Source organism: Urocampus carinirostris, chromosome 10, assembly GCF_059441175.1.
Source record: "Urocampus carinirostris isolate Australia breed hairy pipefish chromosome 10, RoL_Ucar_1.0, whole genome shotgun sequence".
NCBI classification, from domain to species: Eukaryota; Metazoa; Chordata; class Actinopteri; order Syngnathiformes; family Syngnathidae; genus Urocampus; species Urocampus carinirostris.
Genome location: NC_142358.1, coordinates 41,106,772 through 41,129,903, shown reverse-complemented (window position 1 = coordinate 41,129,903; position 23,132 = coordinate 41,106,772). Strand labels below are relative to the sequence as shown.

At 40.3% G+C, this 23,132-nt stretch overlaps 1 protein-coding gene across 1 annotated transcript in view; it reads right to left on the bottom strand.

The window, feature by feature from the left end:
* Window positions 1-23,132, bottom strand: part of dock10 (dedicator of cytokinesis 10) — a 163,097-nt gene that overhangs the window by 87,410 nt on the left and 52,555 nt on the right. Inside the window, exons 12-25 of the mRNA XM_088345771.1 lie at window positions 21,643-21,864; window positions 17,923-18,045; window positions 16,388-16,470; window positions 13,662-13,784; window positions 13,512-13,591; window positions 13,252-13,439; window positions 11,218-11,283; window positions 11,053-11,145; window positions 9,921-10,044; window positions 9,720-9,841; window positions 7,444-7,527; window positions 4,562-4,654; window positions 4,324-4,442; window positions 2,419-2,488 (exon numbers count right to left, since the gene is read on the bottom strand). Of these exons, the coding sequence (XP_088201897.1) occupies window positions 2,419-2,488; window positions 4,324-4,442; window positions 4,562-4,654; window positions 7,444-7,527; window positions 9,720-9,841; window positions 9,921-10,044; window positions 11,053-11,145; window positions 11,218-11,283; window positions 13,252-13,439; window positions 13,512-13,591; window positions 13,662-13,784; window positions 16,388-16,470; window positions 17,923-18,045; window positions 21,643-21,864 (1,590 nt within the window). The remainder of the gene's footprint in view (window positions 1-2,418; window positions 2,489-4,323; window positions 4,443-4,561; window positions 4,655-7,443; window positions 7,528-9,719; window positions 9,842-9,920; window positions 10,045-11,052; window positions 11,146-11,217; window positions 11,284-13,251; window positions 13,440-13,511; window positions 13,592-13,661; window positions 13,785-16,387; window positions 16,471-17,922; window positions 18,046-21,642; window positions 21,865-23,132) is intronic.

Below are 23,132 nucleotides of genomic sequence, written 5' to 3'. Positions count from 1 at the left end.
CAGTTAATGGTATTTCCAAGGATTTCAAGCACCCGTCCGAACCCTAAAAATGCTACCTAAAGTACAGTAAAACATTCAGTTAATGGTATTTCCAAGGATTTCAAGCACCCGTCCGAACCCTAAAATGCTACCTAGACTACAGTAAAACATTCCGTTAACGATATTTTCAAGGATTTCAAGCACTCGTCCGAACCCTAACAATGCTACCTAAAGTACAGTAAAACATTCAGTTACCGGTATTTTCAAGGATTTCAAGCACCCGTCCGAACCCTAAAAATGCTACCTAAATTACAGTAAAACATTCAGTTAACGGTATTTTCAAGGATTTCAAGCACCCGTCCGAACCCTAAAAATGCTACCTAAATTACAGTAAAACATTCAGTTAATGGTATTTTCAAGGATTTCAAGCACCCGTCCGAACCCTAAAATGCTACCTAGAGTACAGTAAAATATTCAGTTAATGGTATTTCCAAGGATTTTAAGCACCCGTCCGAACCCTAAAAATGCTACCTAAAGTACAGTAAAACATTCAGTTAACGGTATTTTCAAGGATTTCAAGCACCCGTCCGAACCCTAAAATACTACCTAGAGTACAGTAAAATATTCAGTTAATGGTATTTCCAAGGATTTCAAGCACCCGTCCGAACCCTAAAAATGCTACCTAAATTACAGTAAAACATTCAGTTAACGGTATTTTCAAGGATTTCAAGCACCCGTCCGAACCCTAAAATGCTACCTAGAGTACAGTAAAATATTCAGTTAATGGTATTTCCAAGGATTTTAAGCACCCGTCCGAACCCTAAAAATGCTACCTAAATTACAGTAAAACATTCAGTTAATGGTATTTTCAAGGATTTCAAGCACCCGTCCGAACCCTAAAATGCTACCTAGAGTACAGTAAAATATTCAGTTAATGGTATTTCCAAGGATTTCAAGCACCCGTCCGAACCCTAAAAATGCTACCTAAAGTACAGTAAAACATTCAGTTAATGGTATTTCCAAGGATTTCAAGCACCCGTCCGAACCCTAAAATGCTACCTAGACTACAGTAAAACATTCCGTTAACGATATTTTCAAGGATTTCAAGCACTCGTCCGAACCCTAACAATGCTACCTAAAGTACAGTAAAACATTCAGTTACCGGTATTTTCAAGGATTTCAAGCACCCGTCCGAACCCTAAAAATGCTACCTAAATTACAGTAAAACATTCAGTTAATGGTATTTTCAAGGATTTCAAGCACCCGTCCGAACCCTAAAATGCTACCTAGAGTACAGTAAAATATTCAGTTAATGGTATTTCCAAGGATTTTAAGCACCCGTCCGAACCCTAAAAATGCTACCTAAATTACAGTAAAACATTCAGTTAACGGTATTTTCAAGGATTTCAAGCACCCGTCCGAACCCTAAAATGCTACCTAGAGTACAGTAAAATATTCAGTTAATGGTATTTCCAAGGATTTCAAGCACCCGTCCGAACCCTAAAAATGCTACCTAAATTACAGTAAAACATTCAGTTAACGGTATTTTCAAGGATTTCAAGCACCCGTCCGAACCCTAAAAATGCTACCTAAATTACAGTAAAACATTCAGTTAACGGTATTTTCAAGGATTTCAAGCACCCGTCCGAACCCTAAAATGCTACCTAGAGTACAGTAAAATATTCAGTTAATGGTATTTCCAAGGATTTCAAGCACCCGTCCGAACCCTAAAAATGCTACCTAAAGTACAGTAAAACATTCAGTTAATGGTATTTCCAAGGATTTCAAGCACCCGTCCGAACCCTAAAATGCTACCTAGACTACAGTAAAACATTCAGTTACTGGTATTTTCAAGGATTTCAAGCACCCGTCCGAACCCTAAAAATGCTACCTAAATTACAGTAAAACATTCAGTTAACGGTATTTTCAAGGATTTCAAGCACCCGTCCGAACCCTAAAATGCTACCTAGAGTACAGTAAAATATTCAGTTAATGGTATTTCCAAGGATTTCAAGCACCCGTCCGAACCCTAAAAATGCTACCTAAATTACAGTAAAACATTCAGTTAACGGTATTTTCAAGGATTTCAAGCACCCGTCCGAACCCTAAAATGCTACCTAGAGTACAGTAAAATATTCAGTTAATGGTATTTCCAAGGATTTCAAGCACCCGTCCGAACCCTAAAAATGCTACCTAAAGTACAGTAAAACATTCAGTTAATGGTATTTTCAAGGATTTCAAGCACCCGTCCGAACCCTAAAATGCTACCTAGACTACAGTAAAACATTCAGTTAACTGTATTTTCAAGGGTTTCAAGCACTCGTCCGAACCCTAAAATGCTACCTAGATTACAGTAAAACATTCAGTTAATGGTATTTTCAAGGATTTCAAGCACTCGTCCGAACCCTGTGTGAAGTCATCCCGGTGTGTGAAACATACCTTTATATAAGACTGCAGATAGTGGTCAAGGTTTTCCTCGTGACACTTGGAAACAATATGGACCAGAACTCTGAGGGGAGGAACAAAGTCAACTCACAAGGATAAAGAGAGAAAGAAAGAAATCCAAAGAGAAATAGAAAGAGAGAAAGAGAGAAGGAGAGAAAGAGAGAAGGGGAGAAAGAAAGAAGGGAAAGGAAGAGGGAGAGAGAGAGAAGAGAGAGAAAAGGAAAAAAGGATGAGAGAGCAAAAGTAAGTAAAAAGATACATAAAAAAAGAGACAAAAAGGAACAAAGAAAGAGAAAAGAGAGACAAAGAGAGTGAAGGAGAGAGAGAGAGAGAAAAGAGAGAGAGAAAGAGAGAATGTGAGAAACAAAAGAGATAGTGAGAGAGGGGAAAAGCTACAGAGATAAACAAAGAAATCCAAAGAGAAATAGAAACAGAGGAATAGAGAAGGAGAGAAAAGTGAAGGAGAGAAAACAAAAACGGGAGCAAGAGAGAAGGGAAAGCAAGAGAGAGAAAAAGAGATAAAACAGAAAGAAAAGGAAAAAAGGAAGAGAGAAAAAGAAGGTAAAAAGAGACAGAAAGAGAAAGAGACGAAGAGGAACAAAGAAAAAGAAAAAGAGAGAGAGAGAAGGAGAGAAAAGAAGAGAGAAAGAGAGAAGGTGAGAAAGAAAGAAGGAAAAGCAAATGAGAGAGAAAAAGAGAGAGAGAGAGAGAGAGAGAGAGAGAGAGAATGTGAGAAACAAAAGAGATAAAAAGAGAAATAATGAGAAAGGGGGAAGGATAAAGAGAGAAAGAAAGAAATCCAAAAAGAAATAGAAATAAAGAAAGAGAGAAGGAGAGAAGAGGAGAGAAAGAGAGAAGGTGAGAAAGAAAGAAGGGAAAGGAAGAGAGAGAGAAAGAAAGAAAAATGAGACAAAAGGATAAAAGGAAGAGAGAGCAAAAGAAGGAAAAAAGACACAGAAAGAGAAAGAGACAAAGAGGTACAAAAAAGAGAAAAACAAAAACGGAGAGAGTGAAGGAGAAAGAGATGGAGAGTGAGAGAAAAGGGGAGGAAGAGAGAGTAAGAGATAGATAGATAGATAGATAGATAAGAGAGAGAGAGAGTATGTGGGAAACAAAAGAGAAATAGTGAGAGAGGGGAAAGAAAGAAAGAAAAAGAAAGAAATCCAAAGAGAAATAGAAAGAGAGAAGGAGAGAAAGGGAGAAGGGGGAAAAGGAGAGAAAGGGAAAACAAAAACAAAAGAGAGAAAAGGAAAAACAGAAGAGAGTTTAATAAGGTAAAAAGACACAGAGAAAGAGACAAAGAGGAAAAAAGAAATAGAAAAAGAGACATAGAGAGTGAAAGAGAGAGATAGAGAGTGAGAAAAAGGGAGGAAGAGAGAGTAAGCGATAGATAGATAGATAGATAGATAGATAGATAGATAGATAGATAGATAGATAGATAGATAGATAGATAGGTAGAAAAGAGAGAGAGTGTATGTGAGAAACAAAAGAGATAAAAAGAGAAATAGTGAGAGAGGGGTAAAGAAAGAAAAAGAAATAAAGAAATCCAAAGAGAAATAGAAAGAGAGGAGAGAAGGGAGAAGGGGGAGAAAGAGAGAATGTGAAAACAAAAACAAAAGAGAGAAAAGAGAGAGAAAAGGAAAAATGGAAGAGAGAGTTTAATGAGATAAAAAGAGAGAGAGAAAGAGACAAAGAGGAATAAAGAAAGAGAAAAATAAACATAGAGATTGAAAGAGAGAGATAAAGAGTGAGAAAAATGGAGGAAGAGAGAGTGAGAGAAAAAGGGAAGAATAGAGGAAAAGAGAGCTCCTTTGAGACTCTTTCCGATGAAGGGCGTCCCAAATAAACTTGTTTTTTACTCCATTTCCAGTGTTTCTGTCATGTAATATCACCGTTCACCTGGTGGTGGCAGTAGTGACCTCATTGTTGTCATTCTGAGTCAGAACCTTGAAGAGCTGGTTGAAAAGCACAGGCAGGAACCTGATGATGACTGTGATTCTCTCCATACTGAGGAGACCCTGGAAAGGAAGGAAGAATTAGAGAGAGGGGAACAAAAAGGGATAATGGATTCCGACAGACTGTTATGATTCACTGATTAGACGAGGAATCATTTCGGAATGTGTTTTGTTCCCCTAACCTTCAGGCAGTTGAGGAAATTGGAGGTAGGAGGTAGCGAGAGGTCCAGCTCTCTTTTCTGGCACTGCTGGAAAAAGCGGTTCAGGTGGGAGTCCTGGCGTATGTGGAATGGAGGAAATAGCAAATCGGAATTAAAGCTTGATCTCAATTTTCAGTTTTCTTTTTTAGCATCGAACAGAAGAGCAGCTTCAGCGACAGACTGCTGTCACAGTCTTGTTCGAACAGACTGAAGAGATCATTTCTTCCTCATGCCATGAGACTCTTTAACTCCACCCGGGGGAGTAAAAGCCCACATTAAACCACACCCCCACGTTTGCATATTACCCTATATTTATGACGGTGTGTATTTTCCGGAGCACTATTTAAATACTCTATATCATCATGGGTATTTTTGTATTCTATATCTTTATTTTATTATTCTATTTTTCAACACAAGGATACTGTCAATTTCCCTACGGGGATGAATATAGTATCTATCCATCTATCTAGACATCAATCTAGACATCTATCTATCTAGACACCTATTTATCCATCTAGACATTTATCTAGACATGTATTTATCCATCTAGACATCTATCTATCTAGACATCTATCTAGACATCTATCTATTTATCCATCTAGACATCTATCTATCTAGACACCTATTTATCCATCTAGACATTTATCTAGATATCTATTTATCCATCTAGACATCTATCTAGACTTCTATCTATCTAGACATCTATCTAGACATCTATCTATTTATCCATCTAGACATCTATCTATCTAGACACCTATTTATCCATCTATTTATCCATCTAGACATTTATCTAGACATCTATTTATCCATCTAGACATCTATCTAGACATCTATCTAGACATCTATCTAGACATCTATCTAGATATCTATTTTCCATCTAGACATCTATCTAGACATCTATCTATTTATCCATCTAGACATCTATCAATCTAGACATCTATCCATCTAGACACCTATTTATCCATCTATTTATCCACCTAGACTATTATCTAGACATCTATTTATCCATCTAGACATCTATCTATCTAGACATCTATCTAGACATCTATCTAGACATCTATTTTCCATCTAGACATCTATCTAGACATCTATCTATCTAGACATCTATTTATCCATCTAGACATCTATCTATCCAGACACCTATCTAGACATCTATCTATCTAGACATCTTTCTAGACATCTATCTATCTAGACATCTATTTATCCATCTAGACATCTATCTATTTAGACATCAATTTATCTAGACACCCATCTAGACATCCATCTAGACATCTATCCATCTATCTATCCATCTATCTATCTTGACATCTATCTATCGAGACATCTATTTATCCATCTATACATTATCACTTTGATAATCACTTCTCTTATGTAAGATGACTCTGAGCTGGAAATATGTGTTTATTGTGCATAGAGCGAATAGGAACAAAGAAAGAGAGAAAAGAGATACAGAAGGAGAGAAAGAGAGAAGGCGAGAAAGAGAGAAGGGAAAGCAAGAGAGAGAAAGCGAGAAAAGAGAGACAAAAGGAAAAAAGGAAGAGAGGAAAAAAAAGGAAAAAAGACACAGAAAGAGAAAGAGGAACAAAAAAAGTGAAAAAGAAAGACAGAGAGACTGAAGGATAGAAAGATGGAGAGTGGGAGAAATAGGGAGGAAGAGAGAGTAAGCGGGAGATAGATAGATGTCTAGATAGATATCTAGATAGATGTCTAGATAGATAGATAGATGTCTAGATAGATATCTAGATAGATGTCTAGATAGATAGATAGATGTCTAGATAGATAGATAGATAGATGTCTAGATAGAGGTCTAGATGTCTAGATAGATAGAGATAGATAGATAGATAGTAATAAGTAATGATAAAATAAAAGACATAGAATACAAAAATACCCAATATAGCGTGTTAATAAAGTGAATTTAAATACGGTTACAAAAAATGCACACTGTCATAAAAATAGGGTAATATGCAAATGTGGGGGTGTGGTTTCATGTGGGCTTTTACTCCCCCGGGTGGAGTTAAAGAGCCTCATGGCATGAGGAAGAAATGATCTCCTCAGTCTGTCCGTGGAACAAGACTGTGACAGCAGTCTGTCGCTGAAGCTGCTCTTCTGTTTGGAGATGATGCTGTGCAGTAACATATCGGTGTCTGAATAAAGTCATCGTTTTAAATGATGACAGCATTAGAATAGAATAGAATATACCTTTATTGTCATTGTTACAACATGGGTTGAATATATTGGATGTGGCACTCCAGTTCCACATTTTACAGTGAGGATAAAGAAAACAGGTGAATTAATTGGCCGGTCCAAATTGTCCCTAGGTGTGAATGAGCGAGTGAGTTGTCTGTCCCTGTGTGCCCTGCGATTGGCTGGCAACCAGTTCAGGGTGTCCCCAGCCCATTGCCCGATGATTGATGGGATGGGCTCCAGCACCCCCGCGACCCTAATGAGGATAAGCGGTATGGCTAATGAGATGAGATGAGAGATGAGATAAAGAAAATAAAGAGATAAAGGTACAAAGAAGATGTTTGTACTGTCCTTGTTGCATAGGCTTGTTTTCCTCCAGAGGGGGGTGTATGAGGGGGTGAGGGACAGACAGAGATGGCTGGATCCTACTAGATGTTTGATCTTACAGTAATTGCTCAGTCCACGTATTGAATGAATTTAGGAAATACAGTCCTTAAGCATGCCTGATTAAAATCGTCGATAAAAGCTCCGTCGGGGTGTGCGAGCTGCTGTTTATCGATAGCAGCGGGCAGGAGATTTAGCGCTATACTAACGTTAGCATCCGGTGGAACGTAAACAGCAACCACAATGACCATAGTGAGCTCTCTCGGTAGATAGAAGCGTCTACATTCCGATTTTACCTGAGTGTACACAGTTGAAACGACGATGGTCGATACTTTGAAGATGGCCTTGGCTCCGTCCACCCATTTTATATCGGCAACACTCTGCGAAGAAGGGAAAAGTATTTTAAACGTTTTGATTCAAATGATTATGCACGGTTACCGGTTCCCGATACTGCACCTCTTCGAAACTAGGTAAACAAAGAAAGGGCCAAAGCAATTTGTTTAAGCCAGTGTTCATTCATTCACAGGGTTGGGTAGGGTTACTTTAACTGGATTACTTTCAATGACTTTTGGATTACTCCGAGAATAAATATGCTAATAAAAGACAAAATAAGCTCAATATGAATAAAATTATGACTCACAAAGGTAAAGCAACTGTGAAAAGGTAAAGCAACTGGAAGCTGTTTTAACTGTTCTCACAAGACCTTGCAAGTCAAATGAAATTGCTACAAAGGCGCTCGCAACGCTGATCGTCAACAGGGTTGGGTAGGGTTACTTTAACTGGATTACTTTCAATGACTTTTGGACGACTCCAATACCAAATATGCGAATAAAAGACAAAAGAAACTAAATAGGAATAAAATGACTCAATTTGGGGAGTAACGGAATACACGGAACGGCAAAAATGATGTTGGCAAGCTGTTTGGATTTCTTTTCATTTTGTTTCTGCCGCATTTTATGTTCGTTTTGCCGGAGATCAAAGAGATCAAAGCCAGGAGAGAAAGCTTACCACGTGGTGTGAGTCATCATTTGATTCATATTTCGTTTCTTTTGTCTTTTCTGGGGGTGGAGTGTCAGCCCCACCCAATTGGCGATCCGGTCACCAGTAAATCCAATTTTAAACTGAAATAAAAATGATATAAAGCTGGTACGTCCAAAGTCCGGCCCGGGGGCCAATTACGGCCCATGATGAAAATTTTACTGGCCCGCTGCCTTTGTCATAAAATATATAATATCTGGCCCGCCGGGAATAATGACCACAGTATAAAATAAAAATCTTTTACTAGATACTGGTAGTAACCCTTTGGCCACCTTTCATTGGCTTTCTCTGAGAATTTTATCCAACCCCATTTCCCACATGGTGACTGTAAATAAAAAAGGAAAGTTGATTGTGAGGGCTGCCGCTTCCAGAAGTGAAAATTGGAGTGATTTTTTTTTTTACCAAAATCCGAAACAGTAGTATTTGCCTAGTTTGTCAATGGACTGAAGCTGTTTTCAAGGAATATAATATCAAGAGGCACTCCCAGGCAATGTTCCCTGTCATTTTCCTTACGGGTCTGAGCGTTCACACAAAGTCGGTGAGCAACGCTTGAAACAACAGTGAGCAACAGAAATGTGTGGCAACTAAATCGATACAGAACTGTATTTAATCACATTTCTTTTGTGGAAGTACAATGTTGGCAACAAGGTTGACTTGGTATCATGGGAAATTATTTGAATGCGACACAAACTTTTTCTTCTTTTTCCCCTGTTTTTTTTTAAATATATTTTTTAATTCCTTTAAAAAAATCTCATTGTGTTTATTTTTTCCTAGCTGTTACTTTTTTCTTTTTGTTCTCTATTTACTTATTTCTTTTTTTCCTGGCTTTTTTCTGAATTTTTCCTTCTTTTTTCTCTCCCTTTTGTTTATTTTTTCTCAGCTTTTCACTACTTTTTCATTTTGTTATTTTTTTTATTTTTTGTTCTATTCCCCCCTTCCTTTAAGTCATTTTGTGCACAATTTTACATAATATTTGGTCATGTAAGGATTAAAGAAGCAAAAACAACCCGAAGAGCCGTTTAGGACCCGAAAGAGCCGGTTCCTTTTAGTGAGCCGAGCCGAAGAAGCCGGTTCTCGAAAAATTCTACTGACTTTACTCAACTTCGTTCTACTTCGACCTTGACTTCAAAATACCGCATTTAGAACACAGTGTCAGGGGAACCCGTGTATTTTGACCTTCATGCACTGTAACTTTGACTTAATTCGCTTCTTAATTAGCAATTTCGAGCCCTGATTTTTGTGCGCTGGCTAGATTTTCTTGAGCGCTGAGAATGTGCAGGCAGTGCACGCGCGCAGCTTAAAGGCAACATCGCTCCCAGGCGAAACATGTAACTGGAAACGAATGCTGTGAAAAGGTAAAGCAACTGGAAGCTGTTTTAACTGTTCTCACAAGACTTTGCAAGTCAAATGAAAATGCTACAAAGGCGAGCTAAGAAGTTGCAACGCTGATCGTCAATTCCAGGCTGAATAGTCGGCCCTCATACATTTTCAGCTTACCAATAATATAAATATAAAGCAATTCTCATCTTCTCACCTTGGTGTTGTTAGCATCCTTCTGGGCCAGGTAACCGGGGGGCAAGTTACTGGAGACCGAGATATTGAACTCCTGAGATGATACCCGGCCTTCTTTGAGGAGAGGCAGCCAAGAGTAACCCACTAAAGGATCATAAAGGAACAAAGGCGTTAACGTGATGAGAACTTTAGCAATAATATGCTAGGAGCTAGCAAATCTCACCAGGCGTCTCTAGAGCTTCTTTCCTCTTGGCGTTGGTTTTAGCATTGATGTCGCAGGTGACGTGGTAAAATGAGAAGAGTAAATGGTGTTTTTCGTGGAGTTGGGTCGGGAGCTCGATCTTCACCTGGACGAAAAAAATGAAGTGCTTGTGAATGTCCGTTTCTTTGAACACATATGAATGTAACTTAAACGTAAAACAGAGGTGCAGCTTCAGCGACAGACTGCTGTCACAGTCTTGTTCCACGGACAGACTGAGGAGATCATTTCTTCCTCATGCCATGAGGCTCTTTAACTCCACCCAGGGGAGTAAAAGCCCACATTAAACCCCACCCCCACATTCGCATATTACCCTATTTTTATTACAGTCTGTATCTATCTATCTAGACATCTATCGGCACATCTTTCTAGACATCTATCTATCTAGACATCTATCTATCCAGACATCTATCTATCCAGACATCTATCTATCCAGTATCTATCTAGACATCTATCAATAGATGTCTAGATAGATATAAATCGATAAATGTCTAGATAGATATCTATCTATGTCTAGGAAGATATCTATCTATCCAGTATCTATCTATCTATCTATCTATCAATATATCTATCTATCGAGTATCCATCCATATATCTATCTATCTAGTAGCTAGACAGTATCTATCTATCTATCTATCTATCTATCTATCGAGTATCCATCCATATATCTATCTATCTAGTATCTAGACAGTATCTATCTATCTAGACAGTATCTATCTATCTATCTATCTATCCATCCATTTATCTATCTAGACATCTATCTATCTAGACAGTACCTATCCATATATCCATCTATCTATCTATTCAGGATCTAACCAGTATCTATCCTTCTATCTATCTATCTATCTATCTATCTATCTATCTATCTATCTATCTATCTATCTATCTATCTGTCTATCTAGACAGTATCTATCGATCTAGACATCTGTATAGACATCTATCTAGACATCTATCTATCTATTTCTATCTTCACTTCGGTCTCATTGACATGAAATGATCATTTGTTTAAATCCATCCATTTTTAACAGTCGTTACCAGTTCAGCATAATTACTGTCAATGAAATATCTAGGATTATTTTCCCCATCCTGATCGCACCTCATCATAAAAGTCGGGGTTCTGAGAGTGATGCAGGACCGTGGCGCAGGCCGCAGAAGTCAACAAGGGACCCCCGGGTTTCCCATAAATGCACTGCACAGAAAAAGGACAACCTTCAGCTCACTCTTACCAGAAAACAGAAAATATATTTCGAGAGCGTTTTACCTTTAAAGGTTTTCCGGGTTCCTCGTCCGAGCTTCGGAACTCGACATAGACGGCAAGATTACGAGCCTGGGCACATAAACGGCACCAAAGAAATGGCTTGGCAAAAGGAACTGAACCATCTGGAATGAACTAGACATTATAAGCAAGAGGCTTTTAGCGGATCAAGTGTTTTTTTCCGCACAGTAACAAACTTCTCTTTTCCAAGAACAGATATTTTCCATAATTACTTTGAAGGCTGCTATAAATGGACACAGAATCGGTGACTAAATTAATCACGAAGTATTTTTCTAGAAGAGATCCGCAGGTTCGAGAGTTAATTTTTCTAAAGGTATGTCACGGAATTTCCAAAAATTTCCATTTGGAAATGTCCACATCACTAGAGTCAAACATTTGCAAAGTTGTATTTTACTTTGACCAATTTTGACATTGTGAAAGAGTTGTAGATGTTTGACTTCTTTCCAGAAGTCAAATCAACGATTGTCCACGAAAGTAAATCACAAATTGCTTTGCGCACGATTTGGAAAATTATACACATTTATGTAGGAAATTTCCTTGGCTAACCAATGTGTCAATCATCATTCGAATTAGTTACTACCGGTTGAAGATATTCGGTCCTATAGGAGGCGATATCCATTTGATTAAACAGGCCCGCATAGGCTAATGAAGAAAAGACTGCTATTGGCTGAGAAAGTTGTCAATCGAAATGGGAGAGGCTAAGTAGTGGGAATAATTTTACGAGTCTGTTTATTTTTAAACCGGAGTTTCATAGCGAAAAAGAAGCAATGTCGAATGAAGCAGACATGCTTTTAGGAGGATTTTTATTCATTTGTCGACATTATCGTTTGTTTTGTTGTAAATATGGTTGCTCAGACACTTATTTTGGGCCGTCAGAACATTAAGGGGTTAAGAGTTCTCTGTACCTAAATTGTTGTTGTTTTTATGAGAGTCATGGACAAAATGAGAAAGATTGGGCGCCATTAGCTCAGGAAGTAGAGCGCTCGTCTTGGGATCAAGAGATCTCAGGTTCGAATCCCGGCTCCTCCGTGTTATATGTCCAAGTGTCCTTGGGCAAGACACTGAATCCCTAATGCCCCCAATAAGCAGGTAGGCGCCTTGCATGGCCGCTATTGGTGTGTGTGTGTGAATGGGTAAGTGTGAAGCACATTGTAAAGCGCTTTGGGAGGTCTTCATTGACTTGAAACGCGCTATAGAAATGCAGACCATTTATCATTTTGCATCTTGATTATCCTCAAAACGTTTGGAGGCAGACTCCCTATTCGTGTGTGTGTGTGTGTGTGTGTATATGTGTGTGTGTGTGTGTGAATGGGTAAGTGTGAAACACATTGTAAAGCGCTTTGGGAGGTCTTCATTGACTTGAAAAGCGCTAGAGAAATGCAGACCATTTACCATTTGGCATCTTGATTATCCTCAAAACATTTGGAGGCAGACTCCCTATTGGTGTGTGTGTGTGTGTGTGTGTGTGTGTGTGTGTGTGTGTGTGTGTGTGTGTGTGTGTGTGTGTGTGTGTGTGTGTGAATGGGTAAGTGTGAAGCACATTGTAAAGCGCTTTGGGAGGTCTTCATTGACTTGAAAAGCGCTATAGAAATGCAGACCATTTACCATTTAGCATCTTGATTATCCTCAAAATGTTTGGAGGCAGACTCCCTATTGGTGTGTGTGTGTGTGTGTGTGTGTGTGTGTATGAATGGGTAAGTGTGAAGCACATTGTAAAGCGCTTTGGGAGGTCTTCATTGACTTGAAAAGCGCTATAGAAATGCAGACCATTTACCATTTAGCATCTTGATTAGCCTCAAAACGTTTGGAGGCAGACTCCCTATTGGTGTGTGTGTGTGTTTGTGTGTGTGTGTGTGTATGTGTGTGTGTGAATGGGTAAGTGTGAAGCACATTGTAAAGCGCTTTGGGAGGTCCTCATTGACTTGATATGCGCTAGAGAAATGCATATCATTTACCATTATAAAGTCCTAGTCTGTTTAACTCAGAACTATGATCTCTGGCCTTAATTGTCCACGGTACCTTGGCAAAGCTCTTCTGGCTGTCGTATTTCAGATGCTTGGGATAAACGTAGATGTGGTTCCTGTAGACTCGGTACGGCTGAGCGAATTTGCTGGTGTCCTGGATGAACTCCTCCACCTCCACCGTGGGCTGCTGTTTGCTGAGATCTTCAAACGGCTTGACTGGGATGTAAGAAGAGGTCACGCAGTCTAGAAGAACACATAAGATGGGTGAAGAACCAACGCTTTGAAGAAGCTGAGATCAGATAGGGTCAAGCGTACTTGGAAGCTCCAGAGGAACATAATCCACAGTGATGTCCAAAGTTCCTGGAATGGTTTGTAGCTTGCTGGTCTTCTCAGCCCTGATTTGGTGAAAAAGGTTGTAAGAACTTGAGTTATCGGTGAACACCAACTGTGATGGTCAAATCGAACCTTCTGTACTCTGAAACAAGCTTGATCAGGTCTTCTGTGGAAATCTTGTTGCTCTCCTGCTTGAAGAGCGGCGAGAAACGAGACTCTCGGTCCAGTGCCCCTTGGTTGTCCTTGAAAAGTGACCTGTTGTAGATGATGAAGTTAGGAGAGGATAAAAACAGACTGAACAATTTAAATGAAACAGGTGTTCCTTCTAGTATGCATTAACTTTAGCCACCAGGGGCACTATAATACCAACATGCATAGGTGACGCTTAATTATTTCCCATTATTTTACATTTTTGATTTTGTTCACATTTACTGTTTGATGGACAATTCTCTCGTGGTTTCTTAAGAGTCCATAAAGCAAATTTACCAGAAAATTAGCAAAGGTTCAGTGAGTCTGATTTGTTAAATAAGTGGGACGACCCCTGGTTTTAATGGTATGTCATGGTTTGGTGCCTGCAGTCCTTCCCCTTTGCCAACGATGACAACATTATCTCATTTTCCAGTCCCACCTCGATATTGTTCTTCCCGGGTGATTCCAATAAGACATTTAGCCACCTCGACCATAAATACTCTGGGCTCCCACCTCACGCTGCTGAATCGTTTTGATTCCTAAAGACATTCACCCACAACAAGCTCCCACGCTTGGTCCTTCAGTTCCATACTCATTCCAAGTTCACCCACTCCAAGAACTTCCACTCCAACCACCTTTTAGCGGTACTCCCAAATCTCCCTTTCAAGATGTCAAGCTTTTTCTCCCGGGTCTCCTTCTTCAGTTCCCTCTTCGTCCCAGGATCTTCCACTCCAGCCATCTTTTTAAAGGTACTCCCCCAATATCCCTTGACGGTTTTCAGCACCCCAAGACTCCCTCTCAAGTTTCCGTCCTCAACAGTTGTGGCCCCACACTCCCTTTTTCCTAGTAAAGTATTTTTGCTGTTGTTAAATAATTCATCACGTCTCTTGTATTCCATCTCCTTGTTGTCCTGCATTTGGGTCTGTCCGACACCAATAAGACAATTAGCCTCTAGATTAAATACTCCGGGCTCCCACCTCACGCTGCTGAATCGTTTTGATTCCTAAAGAAATTCACTCGCCAGAACAAAAGCTCCCACGCTTGGTCCTTCAGTTCCATACTCATTCCAAGTTCACCCACTTCAAGACCTTCCACTCCAACCACCTTTTAGAGCTACTCCCAAATCTCCCTTTCAAGATGTCAAGCTTTTTCTCCCAGGTCTCATTCTTCAGTTCCAGGATCTTCCACTCCAGCCATCTTTTTAAAGGTACTCCCCTATCTCCCTTGACGGTTTTCAGTACCCCAAGACTCCCTCTCAAGTTTTCCTCCTCGACAGTTGTGGCCCCATACTCCCTTTTTCCTAGTAAAGTATTTTTGCTGTTGTTAAATAATTGATCACGTCCCTTGTATTCCATTTCCTTGTTCTCCTGCATTTGGGTCTGTCCAACACGTCATGACATACTAGCGTCAAAGGTTGCTAATGCTAGCGGCTGTGTCCATATTAACGATGCTTGAGATAGAATAATTTAGGGTCTTTGCATCTATTGCTAATGCTAGCGGTAGCATTAAAGAGGCCACAATTCCAATTAGCGGCACGCTTTATTAACAGTACAATTCTGAAAACTGGTACTTGCTTTCGGTCGGCCAACTTCCTGATTTTTCTTTGGAATCCGGCTAGCCCATCGTAAACATTTGGTATCTTCACGGCTGAGTAAGAGTTTGTTGGCGTGTTTTTGTTGTTGTTGGCTCCCAGTTATCCTGGCTGCTTCCTGCATGCTTTTGGTTCGAAAGCCTCCCATTTTTATTGCTGATTAGTCCCAGTTTGTATGCAGCTAGGCTGCCGTGACTATTTTGTATACACACGGCTGGGTTCGTGTTAATTGCCATGGCGATTTTATGTTGTTGGTGTCTCCCGGTTATCCTGGCTGCTTACTGCATGCTTTTGGTTAGCAAGCCTCCCATTTTTATTGCCGATCAGTCCCTGTTTGTCCTCTATAATATGCAGCTAGGCTGCCTTGATTATTTTGTATACATACGGCTGGGGTCGTGCTAATTGCCGTGGCGATCTTTTGTTGTTGGTGTCTCCTGGTTATTCTGGCTGCTTACTGCATGCTTTTGGTCAGCCAGCTTAAGGTTTTTTCAGCTGATCAGTCCTGGTTCGTCTTTTAAGGCAGCCAGCTAGCCTGCCATGTCCCGGCTGGTTTAGCCAATGTTAACTTTTTGTGTGTTATTTTTGCCAGTATGCCCCATTTTTGCCACTCGGCATTTTTCTTGCACCATTGCTGCACCCAACTGCAACAGAATGCCTAGGCATTCTCCATAAAACTACCAAAACTACACTAAAAACCTTTTCGACTAATTGAAACCAATAAAGACGAGACAAAATCCATTATCTCAGAAAATAATTTGAATTTACCAATCACATAAATATACATATCATATATACAATTCTAAAAACAATATAAGTGAACAATTAAAGGTATTTTTCATCCTATAAATAAAAAAAAATGTAATGGGGTGGAGAGATTTTCATCATTTTCCTCCAACTTCTATTCTTTCATTTTTAGAATTTCGGTTTTCCGTCCTGGTTAAGTGCTGGTTATGTGTATTCTTTGAGTAAGTTTAAGACAATTCTTTAATTTTTGTTGATTTTTGCTTCAGTTTGGCAATTCTCTTTGACGTTCGTAAATGTTTTTTGCATCAGTGTCTGGTTTTTACCCGTTACTGACCTGATGGACCATGCAAAGGGCATTCGATATTTTCCCAGTTTGCTGCAGAACTGCTTGTTGGATTTCAAAATCTTCTGGACAATCTGCAAGCATAAAAGAAGAAAAGAATGGTAGGATCGGATGGTGTGATTTGGAGGGCCAAATTCTGGATGACTGTGTCCCAGTTTGCAATGCAAACTCCATGGAAATACATGCTAAGACAATTTTAACATGAAATCAGAATGGTGGACCAGGAAGCCAGATTTAAATTTTCTTGGTTTACTTTCTGAAATATTGCGGATTCTCAATGGTATATTAAGGTATTATGCCCCTAAAAAAGGAACAAATACTCCCATTAACTGTCAGGACCAGAACGGAGACAGAACCCACTTGCGTTGCGTTTCTCACAAGTTTTATTGGAAGAAAGAGAAAAGGTTGCGCCCACCATCCGGTGATCTGAATGTGGAAGTGGCTCTTCCGTGGCGAGCGATGGCGGTGTAACGGAAAAACGGGTCAGTAGCCGGGACAGGAGACCAAAAACGTGGTCGGGGTTGGAAGTAAGTCAAAAGCCAGGAAAGGAGAGCAGACGTGGTCGGGGACAAAAAGAGGTCGAAAGCCAGGACTGGAGAGTAGGCATGGTCAGGATCAAAAACAGGTCGAAGCCGGGGGACAAACAGGAGCAAAAAACGGGACATGTGTGAGTCAGGGTCGAAAAAGGCTTTTTTTAAATGACATCTGTGTTTAAATTGGTTAAAATCGTGAGTAAATAGTCAACAAAATATTTTTTATCATTTATTTATAGCACTGAAGAGTTAATATGTTTAATTCTGATTATATTGTTTTGCATTTTCTGGGATTTCGTGTTGTTCCTCAACATTAGATATCTTCAGTCTGTAAAAAGCCCAAATTATTTTTGATTTGACAATTTTTTTTGTAATTTTTTAAACTATTTTAATTTATATTTCACGTGTTTATAAGGAATTCCCTGAAAACATATGCAATTACTAATTACTAAGTAATTTGGTGCATAGATGTTTATTATAATTGATAAAATATTATTTAGAAAACAAGCCGAAAGAGCTAGATCTTCTCAGTAAGCCGAGCCAAAAAATGATGCTCTTCTAAATAGAGCCGTCCTCTTGGGTGTGACCAGTAGGGGGCAGTGATGCTTCACATGACAACGCAAGTAATGACAAGGCGTGTTGGTGTCGTTTTCACTGACTTTTTGGCAACATTGTCTGTTTTTATTGCATGGTCTAGAGTCAGACTGCCAAGAAATATGGCAATGGCAACAATTTCAAGCATTTTCAAGCACTTCACTCACAATTTAAGCATGTTCCTGCATTTTTCAACAATTTAGCCACATTGTTAAAAAAAATGCTACCTAAAGTAGAGTAGGACAATTGGTCATAATGCAAATTGTAGCTCAGAAAATATGGTAGGATATTCTTCCATTAGCATCGTAAATTCCTCGGAATTATACTGAAGATACAAAAACATAAAAAATAGAAAAAAACATTAAAATCAGAATTTACAGTTATAATACACGTTCTCACCTTACTGGAGTCCGTGTTTTTGATGTACGGCTCGGTCCCGCAAGCAATATTTCCCATCAACACCTTCTCCACTCTGGCCACCATCACGATATCCGTGTGAGGGTTGGTCACAGAGAAAATGGCCTGTCATGATAAATGATTGACAATATACGTTATTGGCAATGAAAGTCATCGGGTCTTTAATGATAAATGATTGACAGTATACAGGGAGTGCAGAATTATTAGGCAAATGAGTATTTTGACCACATCATCCTCTTTATGCATGTTGTCTTACTCCAAACTGTATAGGCTCGAAAGCCTACTACCAATTAAGCATATCAGGTGATGTGCATCTCTGTAATGAGAAGGGGTGTGGTCTAATGACATCAACACCCTATATAAGGTGTGCATAATTATTAGGCAACTTCCTTTCCTTTGGCAAAATGGGTCAGAAGAGGGACTTGACAGGCTCTGAAAAGTCAAAAATAGTGAGATATCTTGCAGAGGGATGCAGCACTCTTAAAATTGCCAAGCTTCTGAAGCGTGATCATCGAACAATCAAGCGTTACATTCAAAATAGTCAACAGGGTCGCAAGAAGCGTGTAGAAAAACCAAGGCGCAAAATAACTGCCCGTGAACTGAGAAAAGTCAAGCTGCCAAGATGCCACCAGTTTTGCCATATTTCAGAGCTGCAACATCACTGGAGTGCCCAAAAGCACAAGGTGTGCAATACTCAGAGACATGGCCAAGGTAAGAAAGGCTGAAAAACGACCATCACTGAACAAGACACACAAGCTGAAACGTCAAGACTGGGCCAAGAAAAATCTCAAGACGGATTTTTCTAAGGTTTTATGGACTGATGAAATGAGAGTGAGTCTTGATGGGCCAGATGGATGGGCCCGTGGCTGGATCGGTAAAGGGCAGAGAGCTCCAGTCCGCCTCAGACGCCAGCAAGGTGGAGGTGGGGTACTGGTATGGGCTGGTATCATCAAAGATGAGCTTGTGGGGCCTTTTCGGGTTGAGGATGGACTCAAGCTCAACTCCCAGTCCTACTGCCAGTTTCTGGAAGACACCTTCTTCAAGCAGTGGTACAGGAAGAAGTCCGCATCCTTCAAGAAAAACATGATTTTCATGCAGGACAACGCTCCATCACACGCATCCAAGTACTCCACAGCGTGGCTGGCAAGAAAGGGTCTAAAAGAAGAAAAACTAATGACATGGCCTCCTTGTTCACCTGATCTGAACCCCATAGAGAACCTGTGGTCCCTCATCAAATGTGAGATTTACAAGGAGGGAAAACAGTACACCTCTCTGAACAGTGTCTGGGAGGCTGTGGTTGCTGCTGCACGCAATGTTGATCGTGAACAGATCAAAGCACTGACAGAATCCATGGATGGCAGGCTTTTGAGTGTCCTTGCAAAGAAAGGTGGCTATATTGGTCACTGATTTGTTTTTGTTTTGTTTTTGAATGTCAGAAATGTATATTTGTGAATGTTGAGCTGTTATATTGGTTTCCCTGATGAAAATAAATAATTGAAATGGGTATACATTTGTTTTTTGTTAAGTTGCCTAATAATTATGCACAGTAATAGTCACCTGCACACACAGATATCCTCCTAAAATAGCTAAAACTAAAAAAGCCCCACTCCAACTTCCAAAATATTCAGCTTTGATATTAATGAGACTTTTGGGTTCATTAAGAACATGGTTGTTGTTCAATAATAAAATTAATCCTCAAAAATACAACCTGCCTAATAATTCTGCACTCCCTGTATGTTAATGGCAATGAAAGCGATCAGGTCCTTTTCTAGGAATGTTACATATTTCTCTTAAAGGGATTACAAAAGTAATTTTTTTTCAATGAAGAACAAAACGTGTAGTGTTGCTCCCCACGATTATGCAGATATGTTTCAAAGTATTCCACCCGCCACGGATCTTAAAAATTTTGTCTCATAGAGGACCGATTTGGGTCATATCCTGTAGGGCTGTGACGTCACGGGATGACAAGCAGGAATCAAAACAATGGCGGGTCCCTTTGGAAAAACTGTAAAGTAGGCTTAAACAACTTCCTCAAAAGTGTGTATTTCTAAACCAGATGGTCATGTTTCTGTTTCAAATATTGGTACCGCCTAAAGGGGCGTTTCTTACTTTCTTTCTTTCTTTTTCCTGCTTAAATAAATGCAGTTTGGTGGGGGAAGGGCCCCCCAGAGTTAGGAGCGCGGCCAAGGAGACGGACAGAAGTTCCTCCTCTCCTGGCCCCTCCCCCTCTTCAACTGGCAGTTGTAAAAAAAGGTCGAATGCCCGGTGTATCTTTTTTAGCGATTAGCCAACTTAAAATAGCTCTCCCGCAACATGTAAGAGGTCGATTTAGACCCCACAAAAACAGACGGTGATTGTAGTACAGCAAATGCGTAGTGCTTATTTTTGCTTAGAGTAATTGGAACTTTGCTTCCGGTGTCGCTGAGTGACTTCTGGCTGTTTCGTTGCGTGCTTCGATCTCTAATGCTGCATGAGGTAAGTTTACCTTCCGTCGAGTGCAGTGTGTTTGCCTTTGCCTCCTTTTAGGGAGGTGATTGTGACTTTTCCTTTGTGTTTTTCGCCGCGTGTCTTGCAATTGGTATAATATTGTCCAGATATCTCCCCATTAACATCCAGGCTGCCAAAGGGTTCCAGTTTTGTTTGGTCCAGGTTAGGCCAGTCATTTAGCTGGCCAAAATGCAGTGCCCATTGTTTTTACATGCTGGGTTTATGTTTGTTGCTGCATCCGTTTTTTGTTGTATGTTCCCAGGTAGCCTGGCTGCTTATTTCATGCTTTTGGCCGACCAACTTCCTGATTTTCCTATAGTATCCGGCTAGCCCGCCGTAAACATTTAATATCTTCACGGCTGGGTAAGAGTTTGTTGCAGTGGCGGTTTTTTGTTGTTGTTGGCTCCTGGTTATCCTGGCTGCTTACTGAATGCTTTTGGTCGGCAAGCCTCCCATTTTTATTGACGATCAGTCCCGGTTTGTCCTCTATAGTATGCAGCTAGGCTGCCGTGATTATTTTGTGTACATACAGCTGGGTTCGTGTTAATTGCTGTTGTTGTGATCTTCCGGTTATTCTGGCTGCTTACTGCATGCGTTTGGTCAGCAAGCCTCCCATTTGTATTGCCGATCAGTCCGGGTTTGTCCTCTATAGTATGTAGCTAGGCTGCCGTGATTATTTTGTGTACATACAGCTGGGTTCGTGTTAATTACCGGGGCGCTCTTTTGTTGTTGTTGTCTCCTGGTTATTCTGGCTGCTTACTGCATGCTTTTGGTCAGCCAGCTTCGTTTTTTTTCAGCTGATCAGTCCTGGTTCGTGTTTTATGGCAGCCGGCTAGCCTACCGTGTCCCGGCTGTTTTAGCCCATGTTAACTCTTGATGTGTTATTTTTGCCAGTAGGGCCCATTTTTGACACTCGCCATTTTTTTGTACCATTGCTGCACCCAACTGCGACACAACGCCTTGGCATTTCCCACAAAACTACCAAAACTTGGCTTGAAACACTCAAAACCTTTTCGACTAATTCACACGTAAACCAATAGGATGCTGGTGTTCTTCACATGACGTCACAGTTCAGGAAGTGAAAGGTGAGACAAAATCCATCATCTCAGAAAATCATTTGAATTTACCAATAACATAAATATAGATATCATGCAAAAACGTGTACTATTTTCTCACATTTTGTTAGTTTTAGAGTCTTTGGTATCCCTTTAATACCTGTTTCGGAAAGGACAGCCAATGCTCCAATTCCGGGCTGGGATGAGAATCCCCTGACTTCTTCTCTCCGGTAGTGGAAACGCCGTTCTCCTGAGCTATGGTGGCGCTTCCACCCAGCATCTGACGCACCCCCTCATGGTTGAGGTCCACGTGGAAGTCAGCAGAGACCTTCCTGCCGTCTCGGATGTCCAACAGTGATAACGACACGAAGAAGGGCTCGATCTGGTGGATCACCAGAGAAAAAATACATATACATGTACATATATATAAATACATATACCGTAAATTCCGGACTATAAGCCACTACTTTTCCCCCAAACTTTCAACCCTGCGGCTTATTCAGTGATGCGGCCAATTTATGTCATTTTTCTAACGTCCGCCAGCGGCGCTCGAGTACAAAAGGTAAGATTTAGACCGGTGGAATATATGCGCAGAGGAAGACTGCAACTTCTTGGCTTGATTAGCGGCGAGAAATCGTTCACTAAAATTGGCCGCATGCGAAAGGCAATTTTTTCGCAAGTCTGCCAGTGGATCCTGACAGCGTGGGGCAGCATCAAAAATTCCAGTATCACCAACGGGTTCCGAAAAGCCGGTCGGAGAGGAGGGCACAGAATCAGGAGTGGATGGGAGCGTGGGACGACTTCTATATGACACTGTTTCTTTCCGACACTGAGGAAGACGACTTTGATGGCTTCAGTTCTAAGGAGGAAGATGAGGACGGTTTACCGTGATTTTTACAAGTACGGTATGTTTTTTTAACAGACCCAGTTACTGTGTTGCGAGCGTGTTGCTAGCGTGTTGCTACCATTAACTGCCCTGTCACAGGCACGGTTTTGGATGAAAGTTATATTATTATTATTAAAGCTTTGAAAACTCTCTCGATGTACCGTCTTTCTTTGTAAATATGTGTAACCATGTGTAATATGTATTTACAACTGTATATTTTTGTAATGTATTTATTCTAGAGACTTATTCTGTTTTGCACGGGCGAATGAAAAAGAAGGGGCGGAACAAACAGGGGGTGACGGGAAGTGGGGTAAAGGTGAGACCTGTTTGTGGACGCGGCGGACAATGGTGGATATATATTTTTCCCACCCTTACCTTTGGAAATATACACTTTTTTCCTTGGATTACTTTCAACGGGACCCGGACTCTGCAGGTCTGCATCAAACCTTAAGTACCGGTATAATTTTCCGTTCATTTTGCCGGCTGTGATTTTTGGACTGTGTACTTTAATGAAGGACATTCAGTTTCAATCGCGGGACTTAAAGTCGTGTTTGGGTTAATTTTGTGTTTGTGTTACATTATTTAATGTGGGTGCATGCGGCTTATATACAGATGCGGCTTGTGTAAGTACAAAATCGGTTTTCCTCCTGAAATGTGGTGGGTGCAGTTTATAATCAGGTGCGCTCTATAGTCCAGAAGTTACGGTATATGCTCATATTTATTCAATATATATATATTTTTAATAAATGACTTTTCACCACCAG